The sequence below is a fragment of the Leptonotus elevatus genome, chromosome 7 (assembly GCF_054856555.1).
Source record: "Leptonotus elevatus isolate MCC_2025b chromosome 7, RoL_Lele_1.0, whole genome shotgun sequence".
In the NCBI taxonomy this organism is placed as follows: Eukaryota; Metazoa; Chordata; class Actinopteri; order Syngnathiformes; family Syngnathidae; genus Leptonotus; species Leptonotus elevatus.
The window spans coordinates 9075589-9094789 of NC_141245.1; the positions used below are offsets into that span (position 1 = coordinate 9075589).

General features: G+C 40.0%; 1 protein-coding gene across 3 annotated transcripts in view; it reads right to left on the reverse strand.

Annotated features, from left to right (window-relative positions):
• Nucleotides 1–757: 757 nt before the first annotated feature.
• trip12 (thyroid hormone receptor interactor 12) overlaps nt 758–19201 on the reverse strand; it is a 37328-nt gene continuing 18884 nt past the window's right edge. For all 3 annotated transcript variants that reach the window (XM_086081588.1, XM_086081590.1, XM_086081589.1), the window contains exons 18-42: nt 18918–19071; nt 17402–17630; nt 17151–17269; nt 14942–15149; nt 13086–13186; nt 12709–12883; nt 12468–12609; nt 12201–12392; nt 11922–12073; nt 11670–11827; nt 11471–11544; nt 11043–11242; nt 10635–10762; nt 10316–10467; nt 6807–6949; nt 6570–6726; nt 6316–6414; nt 5760–5874; nt 5468–5622; nt 4090–4254; nt 3708–3872; nt 2689–2802; nt 2476–2570; nt 2304–2407; nt 758–2194 (exon numbers count right to left, since the gene is read on the reverse strand). In XM_086081588.1, coding sequence (XP_085937714.1) covers nt 1998–2194; nt 2304–2407; nt 2476–2570; nt 2689–2802; nt 3708–3872; nt 4090–4254; nt 5468–5622; nt 5760–5874; nt 6316–6414; nt 6570–6726; nt 6807–6949; nt 10316–10467; nt 10635–10762; nt 11043–11242; nt 11471–11544; nt 11670–11827; nt 11922–12073; nt 12201–12392; nt 12468–12609; nt 12709–12883; nt 13086–13186; nt 14942–15149; nt 17151–17269; nt 17402–17630; nt 18918–19071 — 3693 coding nt within the window. In that variant the 3' untranslated portion in view covers nt 758–1997. The remainder of the gene's footprint in view (nt 2195–2303; nt 2408–2475; nt 2571–2688; nt 2803–3707; nt 3873–4089; nt 4255–5467; nt 5623–5759; nt 5875–6315; nt 6415–6569; nt 6727–6806; nt 6950–10315; nt 10468–10634; nt 10763–11042; nt 11243–11470; nt 11545–11669; nt 11828–11921; nt 12074–12200; nt 12393–12467; nt 12610–12708; nt 12884–13085; nt 13187–14941; nt 15150–17150; nt 17270–17401; nt 17631–18917; nt 19072–19201) is intronic.

The following is a 19201-nucleotide window of genomic DNA, read 5'->3' on the forward strand; positions in this document are numbered from 1 at the left end:
AAAAATAATCTTGATCCTTTTGGAGAAACATTCTGTGGACTGACTTTGGAAAGCGTGCAGCCTGTTTACATGTGGCATAAAACCGACACAGCATTTGATAAAGAGAACATGATGGCAACAGCAAAGCATGGTGGTGGCAGCGTGATGGTCTGGGGCTTCTCCACTTCCTCAGGACCAGGACAACTTGCTGTGAGTGGCGGAAAGATGAATTCTGCTGGTAAATCCTGAATGAGAACGTCCGGCCATCAGTTTGTGCCCTCAGACTCAAGCGCTCTTGGATCATGCAGCAGGACAACGATCCCAAACAAGCAAGCAAGTCCGCCTCAGAATGGCTCAAAAAGAACAAAATTAAAGTTTTGGAGTGGCCAAGTTAAAGCCCGGAATTGAGATGCTGTAGTGTGATTCTTAACGGGCAGTTTATGTTAGAAAACACTCGAATATGGCACAGATGAAACTATTCTGAATAGAAGAGTGGTTAAATATTCCTCCACAACTGTGTAAAAAGACTCACCAATTATGAAAAAAATGCCACTTGCCATTAGGTTCAGGAGGCAATTATTTTTTTCACATAGGGTAATATAGTAAGTTTGTTGGCAGTATTTTCCAAAATGTTGGTGATGATTTATGCGACTGTGCCCACGACTTTTTAACCCACCAATGTCATCTCGACTTGTCACACTTGATGGGTATTCGACTTTGAAGGATCCACTGACTTAAACAAGTGAAACACCAGAAAACAATAAGCAATCACCAAACATGACTCAAACAGTTAACTTTATTTATGTTCAGGTAAAAACATGAACCTGATGCAGTAAATTATTGCAGATCTTAGAAACCAGCACATGAACGATTGGGCCAGGAAAGCACAGTGGCGCCCTCCCCTGACCACGGACTGCAGGTGCACACCAGTTTTTTTTCCAAGCCAGCGGTGCAAGAAAAAAAAAAAAACTACAGCAAGAAATAAAGACCATATAGAAAAAAAAAAGGGGGGGGGGCGGAAGCAGACATTCTCACCTCAAACAGGGTGTGAAACTGCATATAAATTTAACTCCATAAATGAACTTGAAATGCTATCTGGCCATGAAACAATAAAATGAGACCAGTCAAAATTTTGTGCCCAGCTACATTGTGTGTTGAGGGTTGCTCGAGATAACCCTACAAATCTGTTCGGGCCCAACAGAAAAGACGCTAACTCTAGCAAAATAAGAGCAAAACACCTGAACCAGATCAACGCATTGGTAACTTTCCGTCTGAGCTGAAGCTCTCTATAAAGGTGGAGGCCAGAACACAATCCAACTTAGGTAAGGAGGGGGAAAAAAATGGTAATATGCGTTCTTCACTACCCACATTCAGCCAACTGTAATTTAAGCGCGAACGAACATGGGGGAACGCGAACCAAGAGTGAACACACGCACACAGACAACGGGTTGGAAACAGTGGGGGGTTGGGTGGCAACAAAATAAGGAAGAGACTGCAGACGGACAAATGGCGGAAGATGAATAGAACAAAGAGCTATTCTATCAAATGTATAGAATGAGCAAAGTCTGCAAATTTGTCTGTACAAATGATCTTTGGAGCTAAAGTAAACCTAGCTTGCTTGATGGACCCTCCCCACCCTCCCCTCGCTGTCCACTTTGGAGAGGAGACATCCCTTTTTTTTCTTTTTCTTTTTTTAAATATCACACAGCAATGCAATTTAAAATATCACCCAGATGTTCTCATCATTTTTAACATTACTCAACTACTGATATAGGTTTAACTCTCTTTTTATGTTTTAACATCTGTGTCATGGAACACCTGTCTTTTTTTTTTTTATTCTTTGAAATATTTTTTGAGAGTCGGGGCAGCAAATATATATTTAAAGTTTTTCTGCAAGCTGCTTCTCTAACAAGAAGGCTGTACATGAAGCCTTAATGTATGTGATTACAAAAAAACTTAGAAGTGAAGTCGTGATTTCAGTCGCTGAAGAAGGCATCTGAATGTGAGATGTGGGGAGATCAGGAAAGGTGGAACGACTGTTGGCCCTCGCGGGCTGCCGTCAACAGTTTCTCTCGCATGATCTCAATGCTGGAGTAGTCAGGCAGCTTCAGGTAGTTGACGCAGGTCATAACTGAAGGGAGGAACTCATCTGGGTTCTCCGTCGACTCAAATGTCTTCCTCACAATCGTCAGAGGGGGGTTCAGGCTGCGGAAACCTGGGGGAAACAGGGCGATCTGGTGAGTGACGCTGACAAAGTACAGACATGCTCTGCATTTTTTGGGCCCATCAAACAACAGCGGACATGTATGTGCGCGCCGACTCACCTCCAACAGGCAGTCTTGGGCTTCCCGTGACAAACTGCAGAAAAAGTCTCTGTTGCTCGGCGTCAAAGCTGCTCAACACTTCAAACAGGAACCGCACTGCCCGGCTGCAGGGTGATGAGGTCAAATATCAAGTCTCAGGGCAAATTAACGAGCAGGATAGACGCAAGTTCACCTGTCATGTGTGTAGCCGTGATCCGGCCGACAACACTCCATCAGCGTCTTGACGTCCCATGTCTCAGATTTGCTGCCGCACAGCAACTGGTCAAGCTACAAGGATGGACAAGCACAGTTAATGAGGAGACGACAAGGTCAGCAACTGACGGCAACTGCTTTTAAGTTTAAAGTTTGGGTTTTACTGACATGGCAATGTGGGGTTAGGGCTTACCTCTTCTGGATAGAAATACTGCAGGTGATGTAGTGGGAAAACCGACTCGAAACCTTCCCTAAAAGACTCAAACTGTCTTGACACTCCCTCATTGAGAGTCCAGTACACCACCAACTAGCAGAGACAAAAACAATGTCATTACTTTTTCGTTTCTGCAGGTACCAGCAAATCAAATTTGATGTTTAATGCCATTTGTAAACCTAAAACTAATTTAATGCCCATGTTGTACTATAAACACACGTGAGCGCAGTTTGTTAGGGTTGCCAGTTGATTACAATTTTCAATTGTAATAAATCACATGAAAGTGAAGACGCAATTATCAAAAATGTATCAAAAGTCTGTTCTAAATGTGCAATAAAATGTTTCAACAGGTTTTTCATACTTTTCTTAACATAAAAGTGGACAAATATAGTTCATTGATATAGCACTTTCAATAGTAAGTAATTCATAATTATTTAAAGTTAAATATGTATACTAAACAGTTAAAAGGACTGAGTTGTACATATATTGAGCTAATTATCTGCCACTAGGTGACAGTGTTTCATGTTGGACGGTGAGAGGACAGTACATTCTTCTCAATTTCAGCACATTTTGTATTTGAAACTTGAAGCAACTCATGGACTCCAGGCCATTTTGTTAATTATAACTAGTCACCAGTCCAAAAAAAATAAAAGTTTTTTTAATATCACATTTATTATTGCTAAATTGTGTTATAGTGACTCCTTTGCACAACTTATGTAAAATAAAGCACAAACAACAATGTTTCTACAACAATTGTACTTAAAATCTTAATGCCTCTGGACATCGTATTTAAATATTTTTATTTTTATTATTTTTTTAAAGGTGGGGTCTTAAGTTTTCACTCAGAAATAAACACTTCATAAACACTGGATGTATACTCATGAAATCCTTCTCAATCAATGCCTCCGGGCTTCTGTTTGTGTGTGGTGGTGATTTTACCCTATGAAAAAGACCACCCCCCCACACACAAAAAACACAATAGTGAAGTGATGCCATACCCTGAGATACTCCTCAAGGTTGTAGATCGTGACAGGCACGTCTTTTCCACCCTTTTTCAGCTCAATGTTGGGGAATCCTGGGAGTGTGAAGTCCAACCCCAGGTCCTCGACTGAGCAGCCGTTCATATTCAGGCTCTCCAGCGCCTGCTGTAATGCCTCCCTCGTCTACACACAAATACATGAAACGGTTACTCGGTTTGTCAATGTGGAATATTTTTGGAAAAGCTACCAAGCCATACACAACGAAAGGTCCACATTAGGAGTGTAACAAACAGAAATCAAGACTTGATCTCAAGTGCCAAAGCTTTGTCATGGAAGATTCAACAAGTTGAAAATTACTTTGACCCGATTCATTCTTTAAAAAAATAAAAATAAAGTCTACCTGTGAGCGATCCTGTTCAAGCCTTTTCTTCTGGCGAATAATATCCTCCAAGTGCAGGATGGATTTTGCAACATCAGGATCAATGTTGACCAAGTCATGGGAGTTTATAGACGTCTCATGCCGCAACATCCACTTATAAAATGGCAGCCCGAGCGGCAGGTCAAGCTGGTAACAACAATACAAGGATTAATTTATTTGGGGAACAATTTAGGTACTACCAAGAATGGCATATTTGAACCCTTATAGCTTATATCTTTCATGCAGACATGTTCTGCGTCAATTTTGACATAGGCCAAGAATTTTCCTCATAATTGTACACATCAATTGCTGAGTTAGAGATCTTTTCAAAAATGTTATCTTTCATATGAGCCAGGGTCTGACTTTGCGCTTTCTTGCCAGCTCAAGTGGCCCTCCGTGGCCGTGAGAGAAAAAACCAGCCGTACCGGTCACAATCGCACGGGCTTTATGTTTCATACACATTTCCCAAAATAATCACATCACTTTACACACACTTTATCATTGCTTTGAGATTTACTGGTAAGACATACAGGCAGTAAGCTGTGCCAAACTGTGTAAAGGTTAGCTGGAGAACCTTCAACTTGTACTGAGATAAGTTTAACCGGGCATGATTTAATGGAAGATGCTTTGCTCCAGTGAAGTAGTCATGAGATGGTACTGTGACGACGGGACATTATTGAAAATGTACCAAACTGTAGCTGTACTTTGTGGAAAGGTATGAAACGGGCACTCACAAAAGGGTCATTCGCAAAATGAATATACTAAAGCATGTAGTCTACAAGCGTCATAGAGTGTGTACTACTAGCAATGGTAATATATCGTCGCTATGCGATGGAACTGAATGCAGACATCCCAACAACATAAAAATGTTTTTAAAAAATGGACATAAGTGATTTTCACATAACAGCGGCGATTTATTAGCTAATGAGTTACAAAATGTATATTTTTTAAATAAATCATGTGTACACAATCCTGTGTTGCCGTCTCCATGTTAGTGCAGCTCTGCACAAAATCTTGTCATTTTTTTGTTTAAAGCGACCCCAAACAACGGCCTTCTTTATTTTTTGGGGTATTCCGCTATAGCCATGAAGTCTCTATTGAGTGAGTGAATCCATCTGCAACAAATGTCTATGCAGTAAACATGGACCGTGGCCAAACGTTCTGGACAGCGCAAATATGGTTACTAAAGATTGAAACGTTGAAATATTTTAATGTTTATGTATTTTAAGTACATTTTGAAAACATCACATTTCAGGGGGAATTTTTACTACTAGAACATGAAACCTGGTTTAAATTCAACCCGAACCGTAGGTTATTAGGTACAGGTGTCCGAGAAAACAGAGTAACTAATATTTCTTACCAGTCTGAAGTCCATGATGGCTTTGGCCATGAGCTTCCCCAAGAAGCGGAACTTCATTTTGATTTTGGCTATGTGTGCTGGTTTGGTTGTTCTGCCAAACGGAACCGCAAATAGTCCTCTGGTACTGAACATGTACTTTGTTCCTTCTTGGCTTCCTATTCAAACAGAAAACATGGAAAATGTGTGAGGTAAAAGTGACAGAACATTTTGCATACCTAGCAGTGATTTCACTAATACGTGATCATGTGTTCTTAAAACAAATAATGCATTGCAGAAAAGTATAGGGTGGTACCTTTAGGATTAGTCAGAGTCACCTCTTCACCCCTCCACAAACCAAGGTCAGCCCGCTGGAGCTCTTGAGAAACTAGAGCATAGAACTCCAGAGTGGGACCAAGACCTGTGCCCACCTGGAGAATGAAAACAGTCAATTTAATAATGCAATGCAAAAGCAGTTGTGTAGGGGTCAAAGTGCAGGGGGATCTTTCTGCGCACCGTAAAAATATTTCAAAACGCAGCATAAGAACACGTGTTCAGCTGTTGCTGTACTTGATGTTATTCATTTGGTTGTTTTACATTTATGTCCTACAAGTTATTTGAATTGAAATATTTTTCATTAGATCATTTCAAATGTGTTCTAAAATAATTTTAATTGAAATATTTACTAACTCTCTAATATGATAGCGCAAGTTAGTGACAGAGTATTTTGACCTATAAATTGGATTACATCACATCCGTAACTTAACAGAGAACACTCGTAAACTGCCATCCTCATGTATATCAAGTACACAGAACGACTTTTAGGCTAAGAGGTCTTTAAAGTCCACTGCAGCATCAAAAAGTTCAAGTACCTCATTCTCGTACTGAATCTCCAACATTGCACGCGAACTACCCAGGTCCTGCATTACAGACTCAGCCTGTTTGAGCAGCTCATCTCGATTTATCGTCCTCTGAAAGAGTGGGACATGAAATCACATTTTTAAGAAGAGACAAGGAACAAGCACAACTTAAGATAAAAGTACACAATCTAAGTTCTTCTTGAAGACTAAATATGACAATGGTTACAAGGTATCATAACACGTTACAAGATTAAAGAAAATAACACCTTTTTCCTGTCAAGACGTGGTGCAACTCTGCTGTCCTGAGAATCTGACTGATTAATCTCAGGGTTTGTGTCTAGTAAACGCTGCATGGCTCTGTCGCGATCAAACGCAGTTACGTAGAACAACATCTGCCGTGTATCAAAGGGGAAGAAGAAAGGGCTGCACAGAGAACACAACATGAGAACATGGTCCAATACCAATTTGCAACTACTACAACAAAGAGAAAGGGAAACATTTACCAAGTCTTTCCGAGCTCGATGAGCCAAGTCGGGATGTTCCCTGTCATAATCACAAGGGGGTCTTGGAGCTGACGGTTGGCTTTGGCAGTCAGCTTACTGTTAATTAACTCACTGGTGGGAATGATTTCCTTACACACAGCATTCTGCAAAAACAACAATTGTATTAAAGCATGACAAAATATTTTGTTAGCGAGCACCAAGATGTCATTTTGAAGGGGTCATATGGAAAACCATTTTTTAACGTTTGGATACATTCCCTTAGGTGTCAGTGGGATTAGCATTAGAAACGCATCTTGAGTGCTTTGTGAAGAAGTGGAATGGTGTTTATGTTTGGAGATGTGTCTGTTTCCCCCTCACATTCTGGGCTTTGTTTCCACAAGTAGACTCAAGCGGCGCGCTGCCGCAAGCATACACTATCGGGCAAGGCAGAAACAGAGATGGCATCTCACCAGTTCCCTAACAAAAGATTGGCTCGCCATTGGCCAGCATTTTTAAGTTTGCGAGATCCGCCCTTCAAAACAAGCCAATTTCACCACAGCAAGAACTGTAATAGACTATGATTCTTCAGCATTGGGATATTTTGCCAAAATCATGCCATAATCATTAAGAGTACCCGTAACGGTTTCAAACTGTGAAAAATAGGTCTCCTTTAAACAAAGCATTTTTGGGGGAGTCTCTGTACACACTGTACCTACAGTTTTGTTCAAAAAGCTCAAAATCATATAGTAGTCCAATGGCTTTTATTTTCATGCACTGGGAGCACTGCACAATGTGCAATGCACGTCATATACCAAATCGAAACATTAATAAATATAAATTTTTTGGGGGGTCGCTTTAGAGAAAAGGAAGAAAAATGAAAATTGTGCTGTTAAAAAAAAAGACGAAAAGAAACATCTTTATTTTTCTTTCCTAACTTAAATATTTACTCCCTTAACAAATTTTCTAGGATTTAGGATCCCTGTGACTCAAAGGTATAGTGCGAAGGATTTGTTTTAGCCTATCTGGGACGTTTCTGGGCGGATACTCAACGTTTTTCTTTCCAGCCAAGTCGCGGAGGCAAGGCTACAATCAGTGCGCATATGCACATTTTGCTGTGCGAACATCCACTTCTTGATTGGTGGACTGTTTCCACAGACATGTTAGGAGTTTGTGTCTTGTCTGCATATGCAAATTTGTGCGAACCCCCCACTCCTGATTAGTGGGTTGGTTTCACGCGCGTTCATGGTTGGCTGCTGTCCTCGGATTCTTCGTGCGTCAGTTTTGAATGTTGTGTTTACAAACCGCAATGGAAAAACGTCGGACAGCATCTTTAGACTACTATTTGGTTGTATAGCTACGGTTTCTGACAACAGCTTCACAACTGTGTTGGAAGGAGTCAACCAACTTCTTGCACCCGTTAACAGATACTCCAGCCCAGGGTGATTTGACAACAGTCCACAATTCCTCTACATTTCTTGGTTTTGTCGCAGAAACAGAATTTTTTATGTCACCCCATAATTTTTGCATGGGATTATTTTCGAAGATTGAGCTGGCCACTCCATAACTGTAACTTTGTTAGTCTGTAACCAAGATACTCTCTTACTGGTGTGTTTGGGGTAATTTTCTTGTTGAAACACCCATTTCAAGGGCATTTCCTTTTCAGCATAATGCAACATGACCTCTCCAAGTATTTTGATATATGAATACTGATTCATGATCTTTGGTATGCAATAAATAGGCCCAAACACCATAGTAACAGAAGCATCCCCATTATCATGATGTTTGTGGCACCATGCTTTCACTGTCTGCAGAGTGTACTGTGGGGCTGGTATTCAGTGTTTGGGGGTTGTATGACAAACTGTCAGTGTTCCTTAGATACAAATAAATAAGTAAAAAGAGAATAATCTTGCTTTCATCAGTTCACAAAATGCTTCTCTATTTCTCTTCAGGCTAGTTGATGTTGTCTTTGGCAAATTGCATCCTTTTCAGCACGTCCATTTTTTTTTGTGTGTTTTTGTTTTTTAACAGTGGGAGTTTGTAAGGGCTTCTTGCTGATAAGTTAGCTTCACACAGGTGTCTTAATTGTCACAGTACTTACAGGTAAGTTCAGACCGTCTTTGATATCCCTGGAGTTGATCATTGGTTGAGTCTTTGCCATTCTGACTTCTTTGATTCATTATCAATGGTTTTCCATTTTCTTCCACATCTCTTGGGTTTTGCTTTTCAGTTTAAAGCATTGGAGATAATTTTAGCTGAGCAGCCTATTATTTTCTGCACTTCTTTGCTTTCCCTTCTCCAATATTTTTGTTTTTAATCAAAGTACCCAGTTCTCATGAACAATGTCTGGAGCAACCCATTTTTCTCAGGTTTTCAAAGAAAAATACATGCATAATGTGCTGGCTTGATTCCAATTCATACCTGGTTTTTTTCACATATTGAATGACCTCACTAATTGAACAACACACTACAGTGGAACCTCGGAGTTCGAACGTCTCGGAACTTGTACAAATCGGACATTGACCAAAAAATCAGAGTAAAAAATGCCTTGGAGTTTGACCTCATTCTCGGAGTTCGAACACCCAAGCAAAGTCGAACGTACCTTGAACGGGTAGTAGAGCGAAGCCAAATGCTTACGTCAAGACGAAGCGCTACTCATTTCCAGTCAGAGCGGGTGAATACTCCCGGAGGTGCTCCGTACATTGAGATTTTTTTTCAGGACTATTTTCTTCGCCATGGGCCCAAAGAAAGACAACAATGCCAGTGGCAGCAAAGAACAACATACAGTGCTATGAACTACAGTGGCTTAAGGAAGGAGATTATCGCACCATTCTAACTACTGTGACTACTTCCGTAAATATTGGCACAAGGACCCCCCCTTAGCTGTTCAACAATGTGCCTGACGCTAAACAGCGCACGAGGACCCCTTAGCAATCTAACAATATGCCGAATGTAAAAACCACTAACTCAGCACTGAACTAAAGAGTGCATTAACACAGCATTTTTCATCATCTTATGCCATCACACCACAACAAAAAAAGGTACGGTATTTTTAAATGTTTAAATGCTGTACTTTTTTTTTTTTTTTTATATATAAAAAAGAGAAATTAAAATAGGAATTTTCTAGTTTTGGAGCTTGGGAACGGATTAATTGCATTTACATTATTTCCAACGGGGAAAAAAAAAAAATCTATGGAGGTTGAATAATTCGGACATTGAACACTTCACAGGAATGAATTGTGTTCAAACTCCGAGGTACCACTGTATTTTTTTAACACGCTCCTTTCAATTAACTATTCATTGCACAGAAGCATACGTAAAGAATGTTGGGTTTTTGTATGACTACTATGCATACTGGTAAATTCTTTGCCATCTTGTAATAGAATTTCTATCAAAAACAGTTATTGCTCTGGTTAATCACATTGGAACTGCTATTTTTTAACACAACCGTAAAGAGCCACCAGTTTTGTTTTTGTTTGTTTTTTAACCAGGAAAAAAACTGAAAGAGTTCCTCATAATTCCTGGGGACTTACGTCATACAAGTAGAACCAGTATCTACTGATTGAGTGCAGGACCCTCAGCAGCAGATTGACATCTAAAGAGGGGTCATCAAAGGTTATGCTCTCTGGAGGCTCTGAAATGAGGTATGTCTCTAGGGGATTGATGACGCTGGGACACACACCATCTGGAAATAATAGATAATGGCTTTGTTATACTGTATTTACATGTTAAATAACATAACATTTGCCCATGTAAACCTTGTAGTGACTTTTAAGCCATTGCTCAAGTGCAAATTAATCCTGAAAGGACTGAGGCAAATGCCCCGCACTGTTAAGTATTGGAGAAATTCACCATGCCACAGCTCATCCTGCTTCTTGGCATTGCGAGGCGAGGTTTTCGTTGGAGCAGTCTGAGCTCTGCCCCTCTTCCCCCCAACAGTGTCTTTGCTGCCGTCCTCATCTTCTCTAACGGGCTTATACCTGAGAGTTGGATCAAATCAGATGTTTAGCTTGAGCAAGCTATGATTAATGCTCAACTCACTGGGACCGCTGTGGACAATTTTCAAGTTTCAAAGATGCTAAGCAAAACAGAAATAAGGAGTATAACAATAAAATAAGTATACATTGCATCACTAATTGAGTTGAATATTCATTGAATTTTCATTAAATATTCATTGTAAGTCTGAGGGTAGAACAGATTTTCCTTCATGTGGCGCCCGAGCTAAAATGAGTTTGACACCCATCCATTCGAAAAACGTACCATATTGTGTGAGTTTTGGTCCAGATGCCTGCTCGTCCGAGTGGGTTTGCTTCATCATCTGTGGACTCCCTTTCTTCTTCTGCCTGAAGGCTGTACTGTCGCACAGCTTGGTAAACTGTCATGTTGTATGGCAGCAAGTGGTCACCAATGTAGAACTGTAATCTGTGACGTACACTGCCCGAATTGAGGAACTGTGCAGCCTACATAACCAGTAAGATTACATTAGGGTCAACACCAAAACAATTTAGTTTAGTTTATTTGGGCACAATACATTAAAAAAAAATATATATATATATATACATACATACATTGTGTTAAAGCCCAAAAGGAGTAGGCTGAAGCAAGAGCATATAGTTGCCTACCCCGTCAATTGTAAAGAGCTTAAGAAAATAAATGCATGCACATTTTGCATTGAGTTGTTCACATACCAGTGACTCATCTATTTCATCATCCGAACCATCATCATCACTGTCTTCATCCTCTTCTCTGATTCGGCCGTATCCTGTACGCAAGAGTGCACACAAACTGGTTACAGCTCAATTACACAGCAAAGGACCACGAAGAGAATGTATAAATCAGCTGCTGGTCTCCTCATCATTAAGTGTGGAGGCAAAGCTTGTCACTCACCTCTGACAACAAGGTATCTCTCGATGGCTTGCACCAGGGCTAGAGGGTCTATCTTCACAGGACCCCCTTTCCACTGTTTAACATTAGTGCAGTCTGGATGCCTCTGCAACTGACACTTGAGCTGGTGCGTGTTGAAGAACTTCAGTGCCTGTGAGCCTCTAGAGAAGCATACTCATTTGATTAAACTCATGTATAGATATGACAATTAAGGGTTAAATGAAATCAAGATAATCAAAAGATCAACCAACTGACCTGCTCCCATTGCCATTCCCACTGGGAAAATCATGCACTTTGACAGGGAACTGCTCCATTTGACTCAGACAGCTGTTCATTTTATGAACCAGTGCCAGGAAAGGCCCATTTTCTGTTGGGTCCAGACTACTTACAGGCTCTGTTCCTGGAACCTGTTCACCATATGACAGGACGACACAAAATTAGGGGTCCTTCAATTTAGATTATGTACAATTACGCATACAACAACAACAAAATCGTGTTGCATGCTGTAAGCGTTCATAAAATAAGATAACTAACCGGGCTGCCAATAAAGACATGGAGAAACCGTTTGAGTCGCAAGTCTCGACTGAGCAAGTCCCTGTCTGTGTGGGAGGTGAGGTAAAGCAGGAGCTGCTTCACCAGCCCGCTGTGTTGGATCTCAAAAGAGGACACATCAGATTCGGACACAATACTGGAGATCTCCGAAAGACACTCCAAACCACCATCCACCTATGAAACAGAATGTAAAATATCAGACACATTAACTGTTGCTCGATAATGTAAATGGAAAGGTGTATGCTATACCTGCAGGTTGAGCTGCTCGGTAGCTGTGCAAAGTCTCTGAAGTACATTCAGTGCAGGATTGCTGCCATCCACATTTTCAGAGTTGAAGTACCGCTCTACAAACTTGTTGGCCTGTTCTTTGATCCAGGCCTTGATTTTATCTCTGGCAAAACAGGGAAATCAGTTCAATGATCAAATAAAAACATTAGCACAGATGCAAACTAATGGTTCCTCATTACATCAAATATCTATTTGATCATACCTGTTATTTGAAATCGAGTCCTTGGGAGGTGCCCTTGCCAGCCCACTGACCCCCGCTGTGCGTGAGGGCTCAGAGTTGGCATTATTGGTTTGGGCACCCAGTTTGCCCCAGGTCTTGGGATTGAGACTGGCCAAGAAGGATGATTTGGGTGACTGAGTACTTGTAGGGCTTTTAGCTGTTGAGAACACATATGTACAGCACATCCGGTTAAGAACATGCAAAAAAAGCACAGAGTTTGACGACATCACAAATATTCTATTATTTCTAACAAATGCTTCAGCTTGTGTGGTGTGTGCGCTGCAATACTAACAACTTAACAAACTTGAAAAGATTCACAGAAGGCAGTCAGAGTAGAGCCAAACGTTAGAGCAACTTACCCTGATTGTCTACTTTATCATCATCCCTTGGTGGCGAGTATTTGGGCCTTCTGGGCCCCCTTTTCGGTAATCGCTTTCTCTTCAGGACATCGCTTAGCCTCCTGAGAATAGACATAGGAGCACAGTGAGTAAGGAGTTGTGACAGGTGTAAAAGAAAACTCAAAACACTTGCTCTACAAGACCCGTTGACACTTCCGAAGAAAAGGTAAAATGTTTCTAAAAACGTATTTGTGGTGATATGGAAAATTGCACCGTGCTCATGGTCGGTTCGCTTCCCATAAATGTATTTCGCAGCATAATCATAAACTCAGAAGACGACCCTGACGACTATATGTAAGATTTTCCGAACATGGTTTTGCCTGTCATTTTCTGAGCTTAATATTTAATTCATTCACTCACAGCCATTTTCATTGAAGCAACCCCCTTTTGCTCCCGGCTGTTTTACTGGATTTTGACTGATTTTGCAAGGCCCACTGAATATTGTGTTCTATTGCTATAACATGGAACCTACAAAAAGAAAGATTAGAGTCTTTTTTCATCAGAAAAAAAGTATATTTCTATCCATTTCCATTTTGCAGCAATTAGCATTAGAATATAGCTAAGTTTCATCATTATTTACAAATCTATTTAGAAATGTGAGTAAAAGTTTTTTTTGGCCCTGGTTGATCTTATATTCTGCTGCCACCAGCTGGCCGTTTTTGTGATTACTACCATTGCCTCACCCGTTCTCTGCAGTTCAGAGGCTGCATCAAAGCCTTATGTATGATCTAGCATAAAACAAACAAAAAAACATATAAATAAGTCTTTGTGACACTTAAAACATTAAGTTTTTGAGAGTAAATAAGTTAATATATACAATGAAGTGCAATTTTGGTTACAGAGACTGTATATTTTTTCAGTTCTGTTTTTTATTCAAGTGCATTTTTTGTTAAATAGACCAATAGTCCATTTGATTTGTTTTTGGCGTTTTTGATTACTTTGGATATTTACAATGTTTTTTCCATTATATAATTCTAATTATAAAATCTCTCAAGAAGAAAATTCTTTAAAAAGGGTGTGATTGCAATATCATACCATTTTCATTATCTTAGTTGAAAAATGAAAATGAAATATGGAGGTAAAACGGGTGCAAGTGACAAATATCAGTATGTGCCCATACATGAAATGCACATTCACATAGCTGCATATTTGTATCCGTAAACCACGAGGTGCATATGCGTATTTGAAGATTCATAGTCTTAAAAATAAACCAAACAAAACAAAACAAAACAAGCATATCGTGGGAATATTTTCTAAGTGCACGGATACAAATCACCAAACACAAGCTCTCGAATCTGCAGTTATGACACACTGCTTTATTCCGCACCTCAATCACCGCCAAAACAGGTGCACAAGTTCCACGCACTCGTAGAACAGTTTTTTTTATCAAAGTTTTTTCTTCAACCACACGGACAGTCGGACATGAATCATCAGTTACAAGTGCACAAATGTACTCTTCTCAACCACTGCTTGAAAAAATAAAAATAAAAAGCGAGCCGCGCACGTGCACACTTTTGCCCCTCTTCTCGGATATAAAGAACCGAGGCGTATTCTCGTAGAGCCAGCGCTGATGTGTATCTGTATCTCTATACGCATTCATGACAGACACATGACGTTATTGTTCAATCAGATGCGGCCGATGCCGCCTTGACATTGGATAGGGGATCAGCTGATTGGACAATGCCACAATTAAAAGCTGTTCTAGAAAATATATCGATCTAAAAATAAACCTTAAGTGTTTTATTAGAATAAAATCAGTCCACTGATCATTTAAAAGAACAACCTGCAATTTGCAAAGAACATCAAAGTTTACTCACCCTTGTGGACTTAGGTCCAGTGAGTCATCCATGCTGTGCTGGAAGCTGGGAGAACCCAAGTCAGGAGCTGCATTATTGGCGCTCGTGGAGGATGTAGTGCTAATGGTGGTAGTACACAGACTGGTACTACTACTGGAGCAAGCCTTGGGGGGACTAGTAACTAGAAAGCTCTCAGACTCTGCCAAGTTTTTAACCTGATGCATTACACCTGTAGAGGAATGTACAAGATCAGGCCTCGACTATCCATATAGCCTTATAACGCAACAGAAACAACCTGAGCACATTACGTATAAAATATGTCACTTTGAGAGTTGAAGGTTCTGAGAAAACTGTTACCATCTCTAAAAGATAAATCAAGGTCCTTCTTCATGGGCTTGCATTTAGCAACTGAAATTATATGATGAAATATGAAGCTTAAGTCTATTATTTATGTATCTGGTGTGGTGTCTTCATTTTGAGACTAATTTTTTAAAGAGTGCTCCATCCAGCCTTTTTCTACCACTTACCCTGCATGGTTCCGGAATGCTGCAGTCAATACAAGCCGACTGTCCAAAATAAACTATTACACTGGATTAGTCCAATGTCAATCTTACAGCCCCACATCCACACTAAGGGGCACTGAGCTTTGAGCCATTAAATATGGAACACCTAAGGTGACATTTTGCATTCCCTCGCAAACATTGCGGTCTCACAAAAATGTGTCATTTAGAATGATACGTATAATGGTTGAAACAACCACTGAAGTAAATCAGAGTCAGTATAGAGTCAGCTACATAACTGCTTTTGCAATGTATTAACGGGCAAATTGACTCATATTACTGGGTCTGTTGTCATGAGTTAATGTGGAAAATAATTACTTGTGCCTGACTTGAGATCTGGAGAGAAATGAGAGTTCAGTGCTTAGAAGTGAAGCGGATCTAAATGGGACCGGAGAATTGAACCGTTCCTTCTGCATGTATGTTACACAACGGACGCTACAGCTACTTTTTTTACTTTTAAACTTAGCATGTAGCAGACATGCGTGGCATCATGCATGCTGTGAAGTAGACTGAGGGCCTCTTCGGAAAGTCAAGTCTAACCTTTGCGTTACCTTTTCCTAAACCTTGGTTGGATTACATCATTGGGTCAAGGAGAAACGAAAAAGGTGCTTTATTTCAAACATAGGAAAGGACAACACACTTTCACACAAATTTGACTCCACTGTTCCTAACTGATGTGATCGTGTGACTGAGTATAGTCAACGTAAAGTCTCTCACTTTACCTGCAAAAAATAATGAAAAATTACAGGTAACTAAATGTTGATGAACTATTTTTATCCAATTTTTTTTTCAGTGTGATTTTGAAAGTCTTAAGAGTGAAACTCAAGCGTCTTTGCATAGTCCAGTCAACTATGTCAATGCCTATTAATTTAAATCTTGCTGTTTTAAAAAATTGTGGGTAATATCCTTTAGTAAAGGTTGGTCAAAAGTAACCTTTGCCAAAGTTGACTTAACGGTGGCATACCTTTCCTAAACATTTGTACAATTCAGATGCTCCTATCCTCTAAGTACAAGTCATTTCACTCGTATAGGATAGGAAAGGTAATTTCCTAGACAAAAACGAGAATACGAAGAGACCCAGAATCTCTCCTCTTTCTTCTATAGCTGCTTCAAATATCAAGACATATGTAGGAATGGAATAGATTTATTGGTTTGTTATGATTGAATTATTGTTAAAGTTTTATGTTATGTATTTGATAATCATAAGTGCTTTGTTACAGCTCTGGTTGTTTGACAGCGCTATATAAGTGAACCAATTCCAAATGCCTGACAAAACGCCTATTAAGCTAAATCATCTCTGTTCACTGCCATGTCATCAGTGTTTTCAGTGACAAACCAGCTTGTCAACAACCAAAAATATTTATTCATTTTAAAAAGGCAAATTAACAGGTGCGAGATACGTAAATGAAAAAGTTACTTGCACAGTCTTGAATTTTAGGGGCAAAATGTGGAGCCCGGCATAGGAAAAAAATTGTCAGATAAAGCGATGACTTTGTGAGGGACCGCAAAAGTATTTATTTTTTTCCATGTAATTACATACTAAACTAGGAGTGACTTGAATTTTAAAGGTTGAGAGCCATGGAATTCACAAAACACAAACAAAAATCAGATTAGCTATATTTAAACATTGAGCAGACTAACATATCACAGAGAAATAAGAGACAGTTTACCTTCTCTCCTGAAATAGACACTAAAGACATCAGGCAGTTTCTGCATTAGGATCTCAGCCATCTGCAGAGAACCCACTACAATCTTCAGGTCCTGGCTGGATAGCATGGAGGCAATGTGACTGGGGAAGGAAAAACACAAGTCAGTTGTCTTGCAAAGGAAAAAAATGGTCACATTAATAAGTGTGTTCATTTTTATGGCACCTTCTAAATTCAGTTTATTCATAAATGAAATCAACAGCCTAGATAATTACCTGGACACTGCATGGTTCCTCAACACATCCTTCAGCAACTCTGCGTCAGCAAAGTAAATTATCCTGAGGATGGCTCTAAGGCACTTGTGTCTAACTGCAGGTCCAGCAGAGGAGCTGTACACTTCATACAAGACCCCAAATAGAGTTTTGATAAAACATTTTGCCAGTTCGGGATCGTCCTTCATCAGCTGGGCTCGTGCATCTTCTCTTCTAACTTCCTGGTGGCTCCCTAGAGGAAAAGGGCAATGCTATTTTATAAATATGCTTGGAAAAAACATTTGTGTCTGATGCTGTTACAGCTCAAGTGGACTAAATAACTGAAATAAATGCAACAAGTAGGCCTGTCACAATATCAATTTTTTTCCAGACTCCGTTTTCAAGGTGAATTTAAGAATATTTGTGGCTAAATTGATAATTATTTTAGTGCAGTATTCATATTTTTTTGGGTTATATTTTTGTTTGCTGGTTACACGGGAGATTTTTGTAATGAAAAATAGGCAGCTTGGCATCAAGAAAGGTTTTCCAACTGATCAGATCAATATTCAACTAAATAAAAGCCAAATGAATAAATCTTATATAATGCACTCCAGGAGGGTAGAGTGTCTCAGAAGGCTGGTCTCGCTGTCAATTCTGGCACTCGTAACAGACAACAACAGGCCGATCACCACTAAGTTCCTGGTCGGCCTACGAATGTTTGCACACATAATTGTGCATAAACAAGCAATGAAATAGTACAAAGAGCACCATAGACAATACCTGTCAGCCGATGTGAAGTTAGCATTAGGGGGGCGGGCTTGATTCAAAGAAAAAAAAGGAAGGCGCTGCAGCAAAAAGAGTGGCTCACCTGTATAGTGCAGTACTCGGCAGCGCTCTTTTTGACACGCTGAAATGTTGTACAATAGTTTACCAACAGACACCCTTCTTCTCTGGTGTGCGGTGTTACATGGTGAAACGCCAGCGAGCAGGATTTTTTTGGTTGCCTGACCACAACATCCTATTTCGTCCATATTCTTTCGGCTTTAATTTTATTTCGACGAGTGCCGAAAATGCCTATTTTGCCATTTTCGGTGGCCGGTGCATCACTAGTACCCATCCCTAGCTAGCATTAATCCTACTTTGCTATTATTGCTACAGCTGCAGATCACAAATGAAAAAGATAGTTGTGTGTGCCTATGATGACCCAATGGGACACATGCAAACCAAACTGTTAAACAGGTTTCACTGCCATTCAAACCTCCGTGTTTACGTGTGTGAGTGAATGTCATTTCACACACCACGAAGCAGGCTGACTGACAGATGAGGCAACAAAGCACAGCGAGTGAATGTTCATGATGTATGTGTAAACACATGTAAATTACATTTATGGAGTCCGAAAAAACTATCGTGTCCATGTTTTTCTTATCGAGCGATAAGTCAATATAGTAATTGTCATGACAGGCCTAGCTCTTAGTGTTTAATTTGCATAATAAACAGCACACTGTCCTTTTTGATTTAGAAACTTAGTCAAGATGATTACCAGAGTTGGAATTTGCAAGTGGATTTGGCTTCCTCTGGATACCACGCGCTGTTCCGGTGTCTTCATTGATCTGCTGCATAGAGTTAAAATCAATTGTATACACACGACCCAGCGTTGACAAGCTGATTTCATCTTCCCCATTCTGGTGGGCTGTCTGTAGGACAAGATAATCGCCATAGACAGCTATAATTAGAAGTTTATTAAAATGAATGTGGGATTTCATCATTATCAATACTTCAAATTGCAAGTGCACCAGGATTCTACGATGACAATATAAAACTTTC